This window comes from Dendrobates tinctorius, unplaced genomic scaffold, assembly GCF_039654945.1.
Source record: "Dendrobates tinctorius isolate UK_male_01 unplaced genomic scaffold, ASM3965494v1 ptg000011l, whole genome shotgun sequence".
NCBI classification, from domain to species: domain Eukaryota; kingdom Metazoa; phylum Chordata; class Amphibia; order Anura; family Dendrobatidae; genus Dendrobates; species Dendrobates tinctorius.
In genome coordinates, this window is record NW_027361679.1 from 93,761,733 (window position 1) to 93,783,150 (window position 21,418).

General features: G+C 44.0%; 1 protein-coding gene across 2 annotated transcripts in view; it reads left to right on the top strand.

The window, feature by feature from the left end:
- Window positions 1–21,418, top strand: part of CIST1 (colon, intestine and stomach enriched 1) — a 261,147-nt gene that overhangs the window by 124,841 nt on the left and 114,888 nt on the right. For both annotated transcript variants that reach the window (XM_073544857.1, XM_073544867.1), the window contains exon 3: window positions 6,319–6,414. In XM_073544857.1, coding sequence (XP_073400958.1) covers window positions 6,319–6,414 — 96 coding nt within the window. The remainder of the gene's footprint in view (window positions 1–6,318; window positions 6,415–21,418) is intronic.

A 21,418-nucleotide genomic window follows, 5' to 3' on the forward strand; every position in this document is an offset into this window, starting at 1 on the left:
TCAAGTATGACCCCAAGACAGAGGAAGCTGTCAAGCAAATTTCCTTGGCAACTTCTACCAAAAACCAGGAAGTACGCCTCCATGGAGTCGAGCATCATGGCCACGCATAGTATCGTCGAGATGCTCATAGTTCTAATGCAAGAGAGGCCAGAACTATGGGATCAACGGGATGCACACTACGCAGACCGGGCAGCATGGAGGAGAATATGCAGGCAGATGTTCCCTGACTATGAGGAAAGATTTCGTGAGGCACAGCAGCAAATTAGTAAGTACAATCATTAAAAAGTAATTTTACTAAGAGGAACACGTGTTACCAAATTAATATGAAATCATCATATGGTATTTTTATGCATAATATGTGGCCTACTTTAAACTTAACACTTGCCAAGTTGCAGGCCACATTATAATGTAAAATACATTTTGCAATACAAACACATTGAACATGAAAACTTGTTTTGTGTTACTTTGCAGTAACTGATGTCACAAGACGGTGACGCAGCTGTAGGGACCAATAAAGGCGGGAGACAGCAGTGGGCCAGGAGTGGGGATGCAGGACCCAGCAAGCGTAAATACATATACTTTGACAGGCTGGATTTCCTTGCTCCGGTTCTGCATCTGAGACCGTAAGTTCATGCATTACACAGCATTTTATACATGCTGTTAGGCTGAAATCTTAATATGTTTGTTTTTTTCCCTCTCTGTAAGGTTTGACTCCGTGCTGGTTTTTAGAAAAAAAAACTCTTGCCTCCGAGATCCCTATAGATCCAATGGGGGAAGGTGAAGAAGTGGCTGGTCCATCTTCTGCACCTTCAAGCTTCACCCAACCACCACCATCAGCGGCATCTGCAACACAGGACGCTAATCCAGAGGACCAGGGCAACAGTAGCAGCCCCATCTTGTCTCTGGATACCTCTCCCCAGGCTGCAGCCATCACACGTCGTGCCCGGCGCAGGAGAGAAGGACCAGCTACAGGCACCAGGAGGCACGTGGACAGTGGGATGTTGGACTATTTGGCCAGTACTGCAAACGATGATGGGGAGGAAGCTTATGCCCGCAGTCTGGCACGGTACCTCCAGCCAATTCCCCGTGAGGTCAGGCTGCGTGCCAGAGGGGCAATCCAGATCTTGATTGACGCCTGCACACCCCCAATAATCCAGCCCCGGTATTTGCTTTTTTGGAAAGGTGGCAGCTTTTTAGTAATAACCAACTGCAAATGCCAGGACTGCCAGAAGTGCAGGCTCAGTTCAGTTCTGAGCCACCTATGGGTCACCCTCCCAGGGCTGTGGGGTACTCGGTACCGGGCCAGTATCAGCGGGATGTGTCACAGCAGCGGGGACCCGGTCCGTGGCCCTGGGCGCCCAGGTAATGGGGGAATGTAATGGTTTGAATGAATAGTTTGTGATGCCACCTGTGGTGCTCGGCAAGGGAGATGTTAAGCCGACGCTGCATGCAGATCCGCTGGGACTGATGGTATGGTGCAGCAAGGATGCAAAAGCTCCCCACAGGTGAAGCTGTAGTCCCAGGGCAGTTTAGATATAATTGGCACAGGGATGTAGCGGTGCCAGAAGGGTAGGAAGCAGACAAGACACAGCGGGGTGCAGTTTCTGTACCTTTACTTGACAAATGCAGTCCAGGGTCCTGATTACAGATGATACCGGAGCAGGCTAGCCTGAAAGCAACTCAGGGATTCTCTCTCAGCAGATGGGCTGTGCAGTCTCCTTCCTAGCGCTTATTTGAGTGAAATACTCCTAGTACTGAGTTACACTGAAGTTCCTCTCAATTCTCTTCTATTCTCACTCCTCGTATGGCAGACAGCTGTAGCCGCTATTCCTCTCTTGGCTCACTCCGTGCTGTTGTGCCTCCGAGTCTTAGATGGGGTAGTGCATTTACAGCCTCCTACTCCTCTGGTGTCTGTTGCAAGACTATTAGTATCCATACAACCATGGAGACCAGGCTCCAGTTCATGCGCTCTCACTGGAGATGAGCCTTTCCTCTCTGCTCGATCTCCGCGCTTCTTCCCCACGTCTGCACACTTCACCCTCCTCACACTAACTGACCACTCCTTCCTCTTGGCACTCAGAGAGCACTCCTCCCCTTAATTCTGGTTCAGAGTCCCCTCTGCTGGCCTGGAGTGGAACTGTGTTGCATGTACTGGTTAACTGCGAGAGAGACCCTTCATTGCCTCCAGGCCTGGCATTACCCTCCCTGGAGGAAGGCAAAGCCACTGTGGCAGCCATACTCCTGGGGGCACCATACCTACACCTCAGCCACAGCCCGCCTCAACCCAATATCGGCCTCCACAGGTCCAATTTTTGGAGAATACTAAACCTGCCCAATATGGCCACTTTATCAGACCCACTGTTGGAGGCTGTTCCCAACATGGGTATGGTCAAAATGGCCATATTGGGGGTATGAACCAATTGAGCATGTCTCTAGCCAGTAGTACCCACCGCCATACACATCTTACCCCTACTATAACCCCCAACAGGAGCCTGCCATGGTTCACCATCCTGCATCTGCATCTGGCATCACACCCGGTGACAGTGAGGTTGGCCAACAAGCAAGGCAAACCGCCCAAGCAGGACTCCCACCATCACTACCCCCAACCAACCATAATTTGTAGTGTTTTTTGTTGGTTTTGCTTATTTTTTTGTTTTGTTTTGTAATTTTGTTTTTTTTTTCTCTTTGTCGTTAAAAATCATATAGGCCAACTTTGATATGGCCAGTATGCTATATGTCTAAAATATGGTATTTTTGAGCTAAACAAATATATTTTTGGAATTAAAAAAGTTAATTCAATATGAGTCTTTGGTGATGTTATGACATGCTGGGAGATGTGTTGCTTTACCTATTTGATACATTATTGCACAAACAAAATACACACACTGCAAACTTTAACGTTACTTTATTTTTAACAACCAAAAAAACAAAATTCACAACATAGAAACTGCATTGTCTTGCCATGGAGTAGATCTCTCTGGTGAAACAAAAAAATTTGTAAACACATTCCGCACCTTTAGTCCAGAGGGCTCACGATGTGGACATGTGTAATAGGCCTGACAATATTTGGCAGCGCAACTTCATCACCATCATATGAGGAGCAGTCATGGATTCTGGTGAAGTTGGGAAGTATCACACAGGCTTTAATCATCTCATTCACATTTCCTTCACTAAAGGCCCCTTTACATTTAGCGATGCACCAGCGATCCCGACGATACGACCCTGTCAGGATCGCTGGTGCATCGCTAAATGATCGCTAGTGAGCTGCCACACAGGCAGATCTCACAGCGACATAGCAGCGATCTAGTGAACGATACTTACCTTTCAGACGCGGCGATCCTGACGTCCTCCCGCACGCGTCCACGCATCGCTCGTCGGCGCCAGCAGGAAGCGCCCGACGAGAAATGGAGCCAGCCGATCTCGCGTGATCAGCGATGGACAGCGGGGGAGCCGGTCGGAGTTAAGTATCACACATAGCGATATCGCTAGCGATATCGCTGCTGCGTCACCAAATCGGTGATGCTTTAGCGATATTGTTAGTGTTATCGCTATGTGTAAAACCCCCTTTAGTTGAATGGCTGACTGCAGGACCCACCATTTGGTTCAAAGAATGCCAAAGGCACACTCCACCAGTCGTCGTTCGGGATGGGCGTAAATTAAATATTCTGCACCTGTGGTCTAGGGCTCTACGTGGATAGGGCCTCATGAGGTTTCATGTTAGTTGAAAGGCTTCATCTGCAACCATCACATAAGGCACCACTTCCATAGTGGACCCTGGTAGCTGACGTGGGGGCGGGATGTCCAAATCATTATTGCGCAGCGGGAAAACCCATTATGGAAGAATTGAAGACTCTGGAGTCTCCAGTTCTTTCATAGGCACCAATGTCTACAATTATAAACCTGTAGGCACTGTTGACCAGGGCCAATAGCACTACAGAAAAAAACTGTCTATAACTAAAATATTGGGACCGTGAGTTTGGCGGCTTATGCACACGGATGTGCTTGTCATCCGGTGCGCCAATACAGTTGGGAAATGGGCACAAACGTAAAACCCACGGGCTATATGCAGCCGGCTCAGGCATGACTGATTGATATAGTTGGGACCATATTTCCGAGCACATAGAACGTACAATGCCTGAGATGGTGGATTTTCCAATTTAGAATTCAATATGCAGTGCCGCATAGGAAAAGCCAGTGGAAAGGAATCTATAAGGGAAGATACAACATTAAAAACAATTAAAACCCATGCCGCCATACACAAGTTTCGTCCTTCCAAAAAATTTAGGCCGAATAGCTAAGAAGCTCTGCCTAGAAAAATAAAAAAAGACAAATGTGTGAGTAAAAATAATGAAAAAACATGAAAAAAAATTAAATGGATGAGAGCATTAAATTTAAAACAAGGAGAATACATCATCAACATAGAGAGTGAAATCATACAAAAATGTAAGTAAAAGGTGTTCCTCTGCAGAAATACATTTGCACATCTTAAAGGTGATCCCAGGGTGCACTGTCTCCATCAGAATGACAAATGTGGGCATGCTGATCCGACAATACTGGTAGCTCTTTTCAGGATGGCTACGTGGAGAAGTATATAGACGGTGGAAATGCCCCTTAGTCAGCCGTCTCCTCAAAAGCGGATAAACCCACATTCTTCTCCGTCTCCTCGGATCCACAATCACTGGATAAGGCTCCCCAAAACGTCGAGACATAACCCAGTGTAAAAGAACCCACTTAGTAGTGTTGAAAGTAAGCCAGTCTGACATGTTTGACACAAAGCAGAAATACCACCACATAAGCACAGACTCTAATGCAAAGATTGGAAGGTGTCACCTGTTGTAGAGCCAATAAATAGGGTAGCTAATTTTGATTTTAATTCATTTCAGGCCAAGAAACCGTTATATGTCCATTTTGCAACGCTGCAAGAAAATCACGCCATATGGATGTCACACGGATACTTAGATGCGAGGAAATCACATCCTCGCATTCCAATCGGATGACATACGGATCACTCTTTACGAAACATTGATTCAATTCTCGTCCGTCAAAATTGGACTGATTTTTTTTTATACGTTAGGTGTAACTCCAGCCTTACTGTCATTTTGTCATCTTGCTTTTCCACCTTGGCTTAAAATAAAATTCATTTTTACCACAAAGTATACTCAAAACAGGAAAAAATTCCAAGTGCGGTGAAATTGTGAAATAAGCACAATTCTGGCATTTTTGGAGAGAATTGTTTTTACGCTGTTCATTTTGTGATAAAAATGACCATGTAGTGTGATTCTCTTCATCAATACGATTACAGCGATTCCAAACGTCAATTTTTTTATTGTTTTAGCGGTGAAAAAAAAATCTGAAGTTTGCAAAAAACATTTTTGAAGTTGTGTCACTATTTTCCGTTACCCTTAACTTTTTTTTTACCCATGGAACTGTATGATAGCTTGTTTCTTGTGGGGTGAGACAACATTTTTATTTGTACTATTTTGGGATAGATGTGATTTTTTTGATCTTTTGTCACTACATTTTTTGTGAAATTGTGATGACCAAAAGAACGTAATTTTAGTGTTATTGAATTTTTTATGTTTACGGTGTTTACCAGTTGGGTTAATTGTTTTTATATTTTGATATATCAGACTTTTTTAATTGCAGTTATAACAAATATGTGTATTTTTAAAAAAAAAAAAATTATATCTTTATTTTCACTAAGTGGAATGGAGGTGATTTTAACTTTTATTTATTTTTTTTCATATATTTTGAAACTTTTTTAACTTTTTACTTATTAGTCTTGAAGATGCGATCATCTGATTGCTTGTCCTATATGCCTCAGCATATAGCAGAAATCAGTCTCCTTTGAAGCTCGGCCAATGGCAGGGTTTCAAAGGAGTTTCGCAATGACAGTCACAGGGGTCATCAGCTGATCGCCAGCTGTCATGACAACCCATCGGCGACAAGCGATCACGTCAATGAGCGGAAGTAAGTACTCTTGTGCTCATTGGCGTGAGTTACATACCGCTGTCACAGACTGACAGCAGTATTTAGCAATCGCTCCATCTGTGATTGTTATCTGCAGGTACTGGTTGTTAAACTCAATGCCATCTTCTGCCGGTATGGAGTTGGTTCACTTGTGTGAGCCCACTCCATACACTCGCTTCCAACTTGCACCGTATATATACGGCGCATGTCATCAATGGGTTAAACTACTAATGCTTGAATTTTGGACTTGTCAGAGTCAAAAAAAATTCAGCAAGAAAGAAAATGTTAAAGTTTAAATGTAAGGGTTTTCATATATACAGTACCTTTATATGTATTTCTGTATTTCAGCTATCCATTCATCTGTGTCTACCAAAACATCCGCAGCACCCCACTCTACAACAGAGTCCACTACCAAAACTACTTTTAATACTACAACTTCTACAGGTAAAACTTAAAAGTGCATTAGATACATCAATGTTAAACATAATCTTCCAAGTAAAGGAGAGGAAAAAATAATACTAACATTTTGTCATTTGTTTTTAGTCTAGTTTTGTGTGTTGCCCCTTTTTTTGTTTGCATCCAACTCATTATTCTATTTGGACCTTTTTTTAAGTACATACATTTTATATGTGCTCGTCGGTTTTCTTTTTCCGCTTTCTGGGCAGTGTTTAGTAATTCCAGATGGTTTTGCCTGATTCATCAATTGTTACTTCTTAAAAGTTGGAAAATATGGCGCAACTCTATTCTACCGTCCTGCCCTTTCCGATATATTTTTGACTATGCCATTATTCTGGCACAATTTTTGTGATATTTTGCAAAACTCAAAAAAACAATACAAAACAGGAAAAAAAAACATTTTGAATGTGCAAAATTCATGAATTGCGTGAGCCGTTTTGAATAATTTGATGCCAAAAAAGGAAAGTGATTTAAAATAATGCAAATGATGAATCGGAGCCAGCATATCTTGCTGTTAGCTGCAAACTAGGGCCATACTGTCAGTGCCTGCCTGGCATTTTCATTTCTACGTTGGAATTGATATAGGAGAGAGATCCTGTGTGGGCAAATAACTATGAAGGGAACTGGCTGCCTGGATCATAAATATCCATGCAGTAGACACCCGCTACAATTGTACCGTACAATCCTGTGAACTAAATTCCAGGCCAAATAGATCACGTGTGACAAGATGGCCCGCTTTCTGTGATTTGGAGACTACCTCTCTATTGTTGAGTCATGGAGAATTGATCAGTGTAGGGATCGCAGACAGTGATACTGAAAGTCCATCATTTCAGAGCAGTGCTGTCAGCTGCACTATACTGTATATGTTTGTCGTTTGCACCTAAGGGAGATCTGTCAGCAAGATCACGTTGGAATATGTTTGTTGCAACAACTACATTCCTGTCTGAGTGTTCAGTTGCTAGATTTGTATGCTGTTTAAAAAGTTAGAACAAAAAAAAACTCCCAGAGGCTCTCACAGAGATAGCATGTGACTGTACTTCCTTTTTTCCTGTGTCTGTGTAAGAGAGAAGCAGCCTGCTATAGGGACTGCACAGACAGAGACATACAAATGATTTATTCCTGATCTATTAAGCTTATAATATATTTTTCCTGAATAAGAAGCTCTGTTGTCTCACGCTTGGAGAGCATCCTGAATAATCAGCTGCCAACAGGTTATAGGCCCAGAGTGACACAGAACCCCAGAGTAGCATAGCAACAGAAGCCCAAAGCAAAAGCAGCACATAGCAATAGAGAAGATGTCCACTATCAGCAATCCTTTCATGTTCTCAGTGCCAAGCCTCACTAACCAGAACTACCTATCCTTTAAATTCAAGGTGAAGATGCTGCTCATAAGAGAAGATACGTGGAAATATACTCAGGAACAAGTGCCTCATCCATTACCAGATTGGTTAGAGAAGGATGAAAAAGCACAAAGCACGATCTCCCTCAGTGTAGATGATAGCAAGTGAGCAACTGCAAAGGAGATGAGTTACAAAAAGTGCATGAAAGATCAAATCTCAGCAAAAAGCTTTATCTCATGAGAAAGCTGTATCAGTCTAAGCTAAGTGACAGACAGAATATGCAGGGCTATATAAGAAGCATCCTAGAGATTGTGGAGCATCTCAAGGGTATTGGAGAAGAAATTAAAGATTTTCATGTTGCTGCACTTTTATTAAGTGGTCTTACAGAGAGTTATGACACACTCGTGACTCACTAGATGCACGGCCAGATGATGAGCTGACACTAGAGTATGTTAAAGGCAAACTTGTGGATGAATTCAAAAGGAAAATGCAGCATGTAAGCAGCAGTAATGAATCCAGAGGAGAAACAGCATTAAAGACACAGGATTTCCCTAAATATAAGAGCAATCTAAAAGAAACTTGTGAATGTTTTGTCTATAAAAAGCCTGGCCACCTTAAAGCAGACTGCAGAATTTGGAAAGAGAGAATGAGTCAGCTTAAAAAGCAGAACAGTCATCAAAGGGTTGAAACAGCTGTAAGGAAGATTCTCCATGTGTTGAAGCTGCATTTAATGCCAGTACAGTGCCATCTGCAAAGCATATATGGTGTATACATTCTGGTGCAAGCAGTCATATGACAAATAACAAGGATTTCTTCACTGACCTTAATGAAAGCAAGTCAGAAAAGGTCATCTTAGCTAATGGTCACACTATAAGCTCTTTGCTATAGCACGCTAATGTAGGAGTTGTTTTTCTAATATAAAACTTCAGTATTCCGTTTAAATTGCCGCATTGGCACTTTGCAATAAGTAAGTGGGTTTTAGATTCCGCTATACAGTATAATGGCCCCACATGATGCAGCATGCAGTATAATGGCCCTACATGATGCAGAATGCAGTATAATGGCCCCACATGATGCTGCATACAGTATAATGGCCCCACACAGTGCTTCATACAGTATAATGGCCCCACATGATGCTACATACAGTATAATGGCCCCACATGATGCTGCATACAGTATAATTGCCCCATATACTGCTCCATACAGTATAATGGCCCCACATGATGGTCCATACTGTATAATGGCCACACAAAATGCTCCATACTGTATAATAGCCCCACATGATGCTGCATACAGTATAATGGCCCCATATACTGCTCCATACAGTATAATGGCCTCATACGATGCTGTATACAGTATAATGGCCCCAGATGATGCTGCATACAATATAATGGCCCCACATGATGCTGCATACAGTATAATGGCCCCACACAGTGCTCCATACAGTATAATGGCCCCACATGATGCTGCATACAGTATAATGGCCACACAGTGCTCCATACTGTATAATGGCCTTGCATTAAAGAAAAAACTACTCACCTCTGCCCGTTCCAACGTTGTCTCTTTATCTATCAGTCCTACCTGTGGGCATGCGCACCATCTTGGCAATTATGCCACCACCACTCTCCTCAACCTGTGCGGCCTGATGGAAGAGTTAGGAGTAGAGGAGAGTGGCTGCGGCGCAGGTGCTAGTGATGAGGGTCCGGGAGATTAGGAGCGGGCTGAGCAGACTGGTGTTGGCGCTAGTTTTGAGGAGATGGCAAGTGTGGGCGTGTCTACAATTCAGAGATGGCCAGCGGGCACTTGTACACAATTAAAGTTCAGTGCCAAAAGCCATTGATCAGGCAGCAGGAAGCCGAGCGGCCCATCTGCTGCTGGGGAGACAGGTCCGGGGGGCACTTGCCCCTCTGCCAGCTGGCCCAGCCCGCCCCTGGCAGAGAGAAAGAACCGTAGTCTCTGTGAAAGTGGAAGAAGTATGTTGTTTGATGTGGATGTACCTACAACGTATTGGGGAGAAGCCATCATGACAGCTTGCTATCTTCAAAACAGACTGCCAGGTAAAGAAAGCCACAAATAAACCCCCATATGAGCTATGGAACTGCGAGAAACCTAACCTGAAGCACCTCAGGATATTTGGAAGCAAAACGTTTATGTATTTTCCCAAAGAAAAACACTCCAAGTGGAAATCACATGCAAAGCAAGGAGTCCGGGTGGGCTATAACAAAACTCAAAAGGGATAGAGAATCCTGCAACCAGAGACCAACACAGTTACAATCATCAGAGATATAGTGATTGATGAAAACTCTGCATTGCTCAAATTTCATGAAGTTACACCAGTTATTCAGTCTAAGAAGACAGAACAAGAATCTCAATCAACAAACCCAGACACCGAAAAGGAAAACACTGAAGTGTGGATAAGCTCTGAAGCCACCAAGGAAGGCACAGAAGAACCAAGTCAACCTCCAGTCAGGAGATCAGAAAGGCCAAACAAAGGTATCCCAGCTAGATGACTTTCTTATATGGTCAGAATACTTCCTGAACCAGAGCCACAGTCATGGCAAGAGATTCAAAAACTGCCTGTCCACGAGAAGCTGAAGTGGATAAATGCTGCTAATGAAGAGATGGAGTCAATTCACCAACTCCAGACATGAGAGCTTACTGAGCTACCACAATGAAAAAGAAATTGCAAAGCTAGGTGAAATTCTCAACCAGCACATTGAGACTAAGGACCTTGGAGATGTGACATATTATTTGGGAATCCAAAGACAGAGATAGGAAGATGGGAGTTTTCTTCTCAACCAAACTTTTAAAATGTCCGCAATACTAAACCAGTTTGGAATGCCAGAAGCCAAAGGTGCATCAACACCAATGGATCCATCCTACTTAAAGTTGAAAGGAGAAGAAGATCTGCTATGCAGCAATGAGATTTACAGACAAGCAGTGTGGGCGCTTCTGTACATAGCAACCACAACTCGTCCAGATATCACAGCCACAGTTGGAATTCTCCTACGATGTGTAAGCAAGCCACTCCAAAGAGACTGGAATGCAATTAAGAGAATTCTTCAATATCTTAAAGAGACTCAAAGGCTAAATCTTAAGATATCTGCATCAGGAGATCTCACTCTCACAGGTTATGTGGATGCAGATTGGGCTGGAGATTCAAGAGATTGGAAATCAACAAGTGGTTACTTGTTCAAGTTAGGAGAAAATTAAATTTCTTGGTCCAGCAGAAAACAAGTGTCAGTCACATTATCTTCTACAGAAGCAAAATATATGCCTGCTGCTTATGCAAGTCAAGACGTAATTTGGTTGAAACAACTTTTAGAAGATTTCGGCAAGCCATTAGCTCAACCAAAAGTTATGTATGAGGACAGCCAAGGATGCATTAAACTTTCCAGCAGTGAGAAGATTAGTGCAAGGACTAAGCACATTGATGTAAAACATCATCACTTACGTGACTTAGTGGATCGTGGTGTACTCGAGTTTGTTTATTGCGAGTCTGAAAAGATGATAGCTGATGGTATGACAAAGCCATTATCAAGAGCCAAGTTTGTGGACTTCAGAACCGCAATGGGACTAACAGGATAAGTAGTTGTTGAATGGGGGTGTTGGAATATGTTTGGTGTAACAACTCCATTCCTGTTTATGAGTATTCAGTTGCTAGATTTGTATGCTGTTTATAAAGTTAGAACAAAAAAACTTCCAGAGGCTCACACAGGGAGAGCATGTGATTGTATTTCCTGTTTTCCTGTGTCTGTGTATGAGAGAAGCAGCCTGCTGTAAATGATGCACAGATAGAGACACACAAATTATTTATTCATGATCTATTAAGCTTATCATATATTGTTCGTGATTAAAGAAGCTCTGTTGTCACACGCTTGGAGAGTATCCTGAATAATCCGCTGCCAACAGATCAAGACACTGAACCAAACAAAATACAGTGAGGAAAATAAGCATTTGATGAACTGCCGATTTTGTAAGTTTTCTCACCTACAAATAATGGAGAAATCTGTATTTTTTATCTTAAGTACACTTCAACTGTGAGAGTCAGAATCTTAAAAAAAAATCCCAAAAATCACATTGTATGATTTTACATAATTAATTTGCATTTTATTTCATGAAATAAGTGTTTGATACAATAGAAAAAGAGAACTTAATATTTGCTACTGAAACACAAGTATTACTTACCAGTAATGTGTTTTTTCTCTAACCCATGACAGCACCACGAGAGAGTGGATCCGCCCTTCAAGGACAGGAAACCTTCAAGATAAAAAGGGCGGCTCCTCTCTCCAGATCAGTTGTTTTACAGAACATGAGAGGAACTCCACAGATTAGTGTACACGCAAAATAATACATCCATATATACATTTAACTCTGATTACCAACACCCAAGGGAGTGTTTTACTATGAAGACTGACTGAACAAAAGAAGTGATAAAAATAGGGAGGGAATAAAAGGGTGCCACCACGGCTCTCTTGGAATGAGCCTTCAGACCTTCAGGAATGGCCCTACCTGCACTGACATAGGCTATCTTAATGGCCTCTCTAACCCACCTTACTATAGTTTGCTTAGACACTCTAAGGCCCTTCCTTGACCCCTGAAAGGATACAAATAGGGCCCTCTGCTTTCTCCAGGGTTCTGTCACTTCTAGATAACACAGGAGGTGCCTCCTTACGTCTAACATATGCAGTCTTTCCTCCTTCTGGTTGGTTGGGTTAGGACAGATGGATGGCAACACTATCTCCTGGGCTCTATAAAATTTTGTAACTACCGTAGGGAGGTAAACTGGGTCTAACCTCAAGACTATCCTATCATCCATGACCTGCGTATAAGGCAGGTCCGCTGACAAATCCTGCAAATCACTTATCCTACGGGCTGACATGAGAGCTACCAGTAGGGCTGTTTTTAATGAGATCACCTTTTCCGAGACTGAAGCTAATGGTTTGAAAGGACTTTCTGCCAATGCTGAGAACACTCAATTATGATACCATGGAGGGGGGCTAGGAGATGGAACTGAGCTAGATCTACCATAGGCCCTAATAAACCTGGCCACCCATCTATTGCTTGCCAGGTCACAATTGTAGAGGGCCTCCAAGGCTGAAACCTGTACCTTAAGGGTACTAACTGCCAGGCCAAGCTCCAGTTCCTTCTGAAGGAACTCCAGTATAGAAATGGAATTTCCCCTTCTCGCACTGCCCCCTGCAAAGGATAGGAATTTACTCCAGGTCCTCCCATTTATTCTGGTGGTCTCTGGCTTTCTGTTACTAAGCAGGGTGGAGATTAACTGAGCCGAGAATCCCTTCTTCTCTAAAAGTGACCTCTCAAATTCCAGGCTGTTAAATGCAACCTGGACATCTGAGGATGGAGAAAAGGTCCCTGGAATAGATGATCCTGGTTTTCACTGTATGGTTGTAATCATAATGACCCGAAGAATAAAGCTGCCTTATCAATTTTACAACAAGTGGAATGGCACAAAAAAACTCCAAAAACAATTCCTGAATTATTGCTTTTTGTTATTTCTGCCTCCCAAAAATCGGAATAGAAAGCTATAAAAAAAAGTGCCATGTGCCCAAAAATAGTATCAATAAAAACGTCAACTCATAGTAACATAGTTATTAAGGTTGAAGGAAGACTTTAAGTCCATTTAGTTCAACCCATATCCTATCCTAACTTGCCCTAACATGTTGATCCAGAAGAAGGCAAAAAAAACCCATGTGGCAAACAGTAAGCTTCACATAGGGGAAAAAAAATTCCTTCCCGACTCCACATACGGCAATCAGACTAGCTCCCTGGATCAACGCAATATTAAGGAAACTAGTGTATATACCCTGTAATATTATACTTTTCAAGAAAGGCATCCAGTCCCTTCTTAAATTTTATTAGGGAATCACTCATTACAACATCATATGGCAGAGAGTTCCATAGTCTCACTGCTCTTACAGTAAAGAATCCGCGTCTGTGAGTATGCTTAAACCTTCTTTCCTCCAGACGTAGAGGATGCCCCCTTGTCCCCGTCACAGGTCTAAGAGTAAAAAGATCATTAGAAAGCTCTTTGTACTGCTGCCAATCAGGGTTCAGCTATAGTAACCTGCAATAGCCTCAGCAACACGCAGGTGCAATAGCCTGATGTCGGTTCTCGGGCAGCGGGCACTGCGCATGCCTGAGAACTCTTGTCACAGTGCAGGCGCCGACATTCAAAACAGGAGGAGGTGGTGGCACACAGGGGCATGGTGGGCGGCGCCCTGGCACAAGACAAGTGGCATGATGGACGGATGGTAGGCGGTGCCCAGGCACAAGACACAGGCGTGATGGATGGATGAGAAGCAGCTGATACAGGGGGACACACCATACCTATGGGACACATTACAGGTCTGAGGACCTCTATATGAAAGTCGATATTTCAGCGTTACTAGGGGTCAGAAACAGAAGAGCCACCTTCACAGAGTGCAGCCTTAGTGCTGCTGAAGGTGGCTCTTTTACTTAAAAATGCCTTGGGGGGGTGACAGGTTCCCTTTAAGCACCTTCTTGCTTTTTTTATCTCAGTTATGGAGTGATATCCTTCTCCCTCTAGGACTCAAAAGTTACCTCCACCTTCTGCTGCTAATTACACACCTTTGCTGAAGGTTTAAATACATTCAGTTTCTGCAGCATGGTGCTGGTGTTAGCTTAATTTGCCTCTGTCTTGTTGAAAGTACTAGCAGTCGGCTAACGTCTTCTCAGAGTACTCTTGGAGGTTGTTAGGCGTCAGGTTGCTGCCTCTACACAGGAGAAATCCCGACCCTTGCCTTCTGCGGTCTACCATTCCTCTCCGGCCGCAGAGGAGCCTGCTCAGCAGATGTTGTTCCCGACGTCTTGCTCAGTCTACTACTGTTGGCTTGGTTAGTAACTGCTATAGTAACCTGCAATAGCCAGCAGCGAGCAGCTCTTGGGACTAAGTCCTTCTTTCGGCCCACTGATTATGCCCGTGGGAAGTCCTCTCATTGGAGGTCTGAGGTCACATGCTTAGGTCCTATTGCTGCTCCCATTGGACCACTAGGAAGGTCCCGGAAGGACGCTGCTATAAACGAGTTGCATGGCCGCACGGCCATGCGCTAGTATAGACAGTAATTGGTAGTGATGTGTGTGATGATGGATGCTTGTGAACCGCTGAATGACTCATTATGAAACCCCTTCCCTTTGATACGAATGTTAGTAGGGTTCAGATGTCAGAGTCAGCACCGAGTTGCAGTGCCTAGTGCCGTGGTGGTCCCAGCTCTTCACACATGCTAGCGCCAGAGTGCGCCGCTCTACCTAAGGCACTATGCTACCGTAGGTACTGCAGCATCCGTTAGTGCGGCGCCGTGCACTTTCCAGTCCTGAGTTTAGGCTGGTCAGTGGCGTCCGCCAGAGCTGCGCTGTACACACATAGTGCAGTAAGCAACGTTCAGCCGCACCCTGTGACTTCTAACAGGGCACAGCATTCTATAAGTGTCTGTTCAGGCATCGCTGTTGCAGTGCTGAGCGCTAGTGGGACTAGAGGGGCTCTAACACTGTGTCCTTGGGGCAGAGTCCTGTGTCTTAGCGCTAACGCTCTCCTACCGAGTCCTGTGAGGATAAACAGGCTCTGGCACTTTTTCCAGCGGCTCTGTGAGGAAACAGAGTTCACTCCTGTACACACCGGTTCAGCGGTTATCCCCCTGGTGTTTAGTGCTCCGCCATTACTGAGCAGCAGTTTTCATCTCTGCATGGTGGACCCCGGGTTGCGATTGCACTTCCATATATTTTATATTTAGTGGGATCCGCAACCCTATCAGAGGATTGCTGTTGTGACATCTCGGTGGTCTTCTCAAGCTAAGTGTATCCCTTCGCTCGTTCACCCTCTCTGTCTTTAGTTATAGTGGGGGATGACTACTGCTACCCCGTCCTTTCCCTATCCAGCGCCTATATCTAGTGTCAGGCAGGGATTAGGTTCCTGCTTGAGGATAGGTGTGGAACCTATTTAGCGACATTTAGGGCAGACAAGGTGTTTTTATATCTGCCTAGGGGTCTCCACTCCCCCCTTCCCTGGTGTTTGGGCATCCCTCTCCCTCTCCTCGTTGTTGTGCACCTTACTTTTCCCCCAACCTGCATGATAAATAGATGACACCAGTGGTATTGCAGTTGATTGCATGGATAATTAAATATTCATTTGTACCTTTGAAATGAGAGAAATTAGTACATTCTCAGCATTATGGCAGGCAATACATCTGCCACACAATGAACTTCCCCATCCTGTTCCACTTGTGCCAAGGAAAGTATTCAATAATGTTTTTGACCATTGACCATTGTGGTGGCTGTGGACTAACATATCTTTTAGATTTTGAGCACGTGTCCCAGTGTTAGTAGAATTCAGTATTTTCTTCCTTCTGAAAAGATCATTTTATTATTCCGTACCCAATCCATGGAACTAATAAATTTGCTGTAACCTCTCTCACAGAATTTATTAAACAGTGTCTATTTCAGAGGCGGACATACCACCAGTGCAACCGGTGCAGATGCATCGGGGCCCAGAGGTGGAGGGGGCACCCTTCAGGGCGGCTAATACTGAGGGCCATCTGGCCTGTTTCTCCGGGTACTGGGGGCCCCAGGTTAGATTGCCCTCATGTATGGCGAGCAGGGAGCAATCACTGCAGCTCCATTGCCTACATTAGAAAGTGGCAGCGGAGATGTAGGGATCCATCCTCTGCTTCCTGCCTGGCGCTTTCTGTCTGACACAGGCCACGTGGCTACATGACATCAGCAACCAGCGCGTGCCTGTGTCAGAGAGAAAGTTGTCGGCAATGATGATACTGCAGGGGAACACGCGGTAATTGGAGGAGGTTGGGGACAAGGCAATGATGGTGTTGGTGTTGGAGAGGGCAGTGATGAGGGTGGTGGAGAAAGCAATGATAGGGGGTGGTGGAGAGAGCAATAATGGGGGTGGTGGAGAGAGCAATAATGGGGGTGGTGGAGAGAGCAATGATGACTGGTGGTGGAGACAGCAATGATGGGGGTGGTGGAGAGAGCAATGATGGGGGGTGGAGAGAGCAATGATGGGCTGTGGTGGAGAGAGCAATGATGGGGGGGTGGAGAGAGCAATGATGGGGGTTGGAGAGAGCAATGATGGGCTGTGGTAGAGAGAGCAATTATGGGGGTGGTGGTGGAGAGAGCAATGATGGGGGGTGGTGGAGAGAGCAATGATGGGGGTGGTGGAGAAGGAAATGATGGAGGAGGTAGAGAAGGCAATGATGGAGGAGATGGAGAAGGCCAAGATGGAGGAGGTGGAGAAGGCAATGAGGGATGTGGGGGAGAGGACAATGATTGAATGCCGGGGGAAGGAGGCCAATGAGGGATTGGGATGGGAGGAAGGGGGACTTATAATGGACTTATGAACAGGGGGAGGGGGAGGAGAATATTAGATATGGTTGTAAAATGAATTGGCTGGTGGAGGAGGGTGCTAAGCCCTTGATAACGTCCTCCCCATCTCACAATTCATTGTGATTCTATCAAAGACTTAAAATTTATTGGAGAGAGGAGGGGGTAAGGTGCATAGGACACTTTATAATGAATTGAAAGGTGGGAGAAGATGCTGTCAGGGACTTGTAATGAATTGGGAGGTGGCAAAAGATGCTCATTACAAGATAGCATCTTCTCCCAATCCCAAATTCATTATGATGCCATTAAGGACTTATAACACTGGTCAACAGCATTTTTGGTGCCAAAGATATTTCATCGAATTTAGGGTATTTTTGGGGTGCTGATTCTGAATATGTCATCAGTTTTGCCAGATTGGCTCAAGTTTTTGAGATTTTTGGTATCTTATTTATAGCACTTGTTGGTAAATGCGACGCATCATCTCATTAATTTCTTTGGATTAGTACTTGAACTGAGCAGTTCTCAATATAGTTTTGTGTTAATTAGTGTTCTAAAAGTTTGTTCATAGCTTGATTTTTGCACTAACTTTATGTTGTTGTCTGTTTTCCAGTGAAAAGCATGAACTCATCAAGAAGAAGTTGTCTTAACGATCCAGACTCATTCTGTTACATTTGTGGTGAATACACACTGCCAAAACATAGAAGAAACATAACAGACTTCGTAAAAAAAGTGTATTTTGCCTATTTTGGGGTTATGCTTGGGGACCAAGACAAGTTTTGGGCACCACACATAGTGTGCAAAGCATGTATCGAATTATTACGAAAATGGAGCAAAGGACAAAGAAAAAGCTTCAAATTTGGTGTTCCAATGGTGTGGAGAGAGCCAAAAAATCATCATGATGACTGTTATTTATGGTAAACACAGGTACAGGCACATCTTCACAATGAGGGACAGGCCTTCTTGCAGATTCCATGTTACTCCCATTTTCGTTTCTTATGCTTATTGAATCCTTGCACTTGCACTGCACAGAAATAACAGTCATCATGATGATTTTTTGGCTCTCTCCACACCATTGGAACACCAAATTTGAAGCTTTTTCTTTGTCCTTTGCTCCATTTTCGTAATAATTCGATACATGCTTTGCACACTATGTGTGGTGCCCAAAACTTGTCTTGGTCCCCAAGCATAACCCCAAAATAGGCAAAATACACTTTTTTTACGAAGTGTGTTATGTTTCTTCTATGTTTTGGCAGTGTATATTCACCACAAATGTAACAGAATGAGTCTGGATCGTTAAGACAACTTCTTCATGATGAGTTCATGCTTTTCACTGGAAAACAGACAACAACATAAAGTTAGTGCAAAAATCAAGCTATGAACAAACTTTGAGAACACTAATTAACACAAAACTATATTGAGAACTGCTCAGTTCAAGTACTAATCCAAAGAAATTAATGAGATGATGCGTCGCATTTACCAACAAGTGCTATAAATAAGATACCAAAAATCTCAAAAACTTGAGCCAATCTGGCAAAACTGATGACATATTCAGAATCAGCACCCCAAAAATACCCCAAATTCATTAAAATATTTTGGACACCAGAAAAAAAATTTTTTTTCGTTGACCTGTGTAATGAATGGAGAGACACAGAACAGGGACTAAAGGTCCTGTCACACTAAGCGATATCGCTAGCAATATCGCTATAACTTGTGACGTTATAGCGATATTGCTAGAGACATCGCTGTGTCTGATGCTTACCTACGACCCGCTCCCCCGCTGTTTATCGCTGATCGCGCTAGAACAGGCTGGACTGTTTCTCGTCGTCAGCTTCCTGCTGGGCTTCCTGTTGAAAGACGAGCGACGAGCGTGGAGCCGGGCGGGAGGACGCAGGATCGCCTAGTGTGACAGGTAAGTAGCGACCCCCGTTCCCAGCGATGTCGCTGGTGAGATCTGACTGTTTGGCAGCTCACTAGCGACCACTTAGTGACGTACCAGCGATCCTGACCGCGTCATATTGCTGGTCGGGATCGCTGGTACATCGCTAAGTGTGACAGTACCTTTAGGCTATGTGCACACATTCAGGATTTGCAGGAGAATATTCTTCTGCATGTCCTAATGTGTTGGCAGGAAGAATGTTGCATAAAATTCTTTTTTTTGCCAATTTTTTTGACATTCTTTTGCTGTGTATTTTCTCCCAATCATTAGTATGGGTGAAATAAGCTGCAAGAATTGACATTATATCATAAAACAGAAACCTAGAAATCTAAAATGTGTGGGTCGAGCACCCAGCTGTGGTGTAAAGCTCTCACACATTGAAAAAAGTGAAATCACTCCATGAATAAATGAAAAAAACTGGAGGGAAAGGAGTTACACGTACAGTATGCATATTAAATATTTCATTACTTGTACAAAGACAATAATTTTAATCAAGAGTGAGGTAATAAATAAGGTACAGAAAAGATATACAAGTGAATTAACCAGTACAAGGTTCTTCAAACATGCCCTAAAGATTTAGCCACAAGTGCAGTATGGTACATGTGTTAGCCACCTAAGTTAAAGGGAATCTGTCACCTATTTTTTCGACTTCGGGTCCAGAGGGTGTTGTGGTCCGGTCCGGCGCCTCCCATCCTCTAACGATGACGTCCTCTTTTTTGCTTCCTGTCGCAGCTCCTGCGTAGGCGCACTGCTCTGCCCTGCTGCAGTGCGCAGGCGCCGGGAAAGGTCAGAGAGGTCCGGCGCCTGCGCACTGCAGGACTCTGTGCTGTCTTCAACAGGGCAGAGCAGTGCGCTTGCACAGGAGCCGCGACGGGAAGCAAAGAAGAGGAAGTCATCGTTAGAAGATGGGAGGCGCCGGACAGGACTGGGACATCCATCGGACCAAAACCGGACCCGGACCGCCCATGGGTGAGTATAATATAACTCGTTTTTCTTATCTTTCAGGTTACATCAGGGGCTTATCTACAGCATTACAGAATGCTGTAGATAAGCCTCTGATGGAGGTGCTAGCAGCTGACAGTCGAAAAAATAGGTGACAGATTCCCTTTAAAGAAAGTTCAACAATAGTGTGCCACAACATAGTAGGTGCACAGGAGCAAAAGTACCACTTACTGGAAAGGCAAAGAAGGACCCAGGCTGGAACAGAGCCCAGAGCTGAACAGACCCCCCACGCACATTTCGCATGCAATGAATGTAGCTTTCTCAAGGGGATTTATACAATAATGCAGGAAGGACCTTAAAAACATTTTGACCCTGGTCACGTGTGTATCGGTGGCCAATAGTAGCGCTCATGTTGAATCGGTCGCGCCCAGCAGTGATACCACGGTGGTCTTACCTGTGATGCACCGGGACCAATAGCCAGGGCACGGCAACACGGGGGCATGCTCAATGCGCATTTGGAAACACATGAGGGTAGCAGTAAATCCATGGGTTTGACACCAGATATAAAAAATAAGTATTTAACATCCATAGTAGTTTTCTCCAGTAATTATCATGGCTCCCTTGGCAGCTGATAAGGCATTTCCAGAATGGAATGCGTCCATTTTTAAGTCAAATAGCCTTATAAGATGTAAAGGCCATAAAGGGTTATCCAAAGTACCTCCTGTCATCAGTATATATAGTAATTTCTGCAAGTGAAAATATAAACAATACATTTAAAAACATAAAAGCTCTGCAGCATAAGGATGGAAAAGGGGACCAGGATTGCATGAGTTACACCTTTTTATCAGAGAAAGGAAGAAACTTTACCACCACGGATATCTGTAAGAATGGCATCAATCCCAATAACCTCGAAAGATTTCAGGCTGCATTCATGATGTTGAGTTACAGTTTTGAGCTCAATGTCTCGCACATGCTCCGGAACCCGTACCCTAAGTTCTCTAGATGTAAGGCTGATATAGATCAGGGGCAGCTGCAAGATGCAAAATAGATGATATAAGAGATGCGATGTGTGATCTGATATGATTTGTGGCGATCTACAGGGTAGAACGTGGAGCTGCGAAGCACATTGGCGCACACAAGAAGCAACCAAGATAGTGGCCACACGAGAAGCAACCAAGGGTTGATCCCCTTGAATTGAGTGGGTTATTTTTGGCCGACACATAATGGCTTTTGACAAGGAGGTCTTTCAGATTTTTTGACCTCCTGGAAGTCATTTGAGGGAAGGAACCCATGAAAGGTCCCAAGAATGGTTCCGTAAGCAGGATATTCCAATGTTTGGACATAATATCCTGCACGTCTGTCCACTCATGGTTATACGTAGAGATGAAATGAATATTCTGAT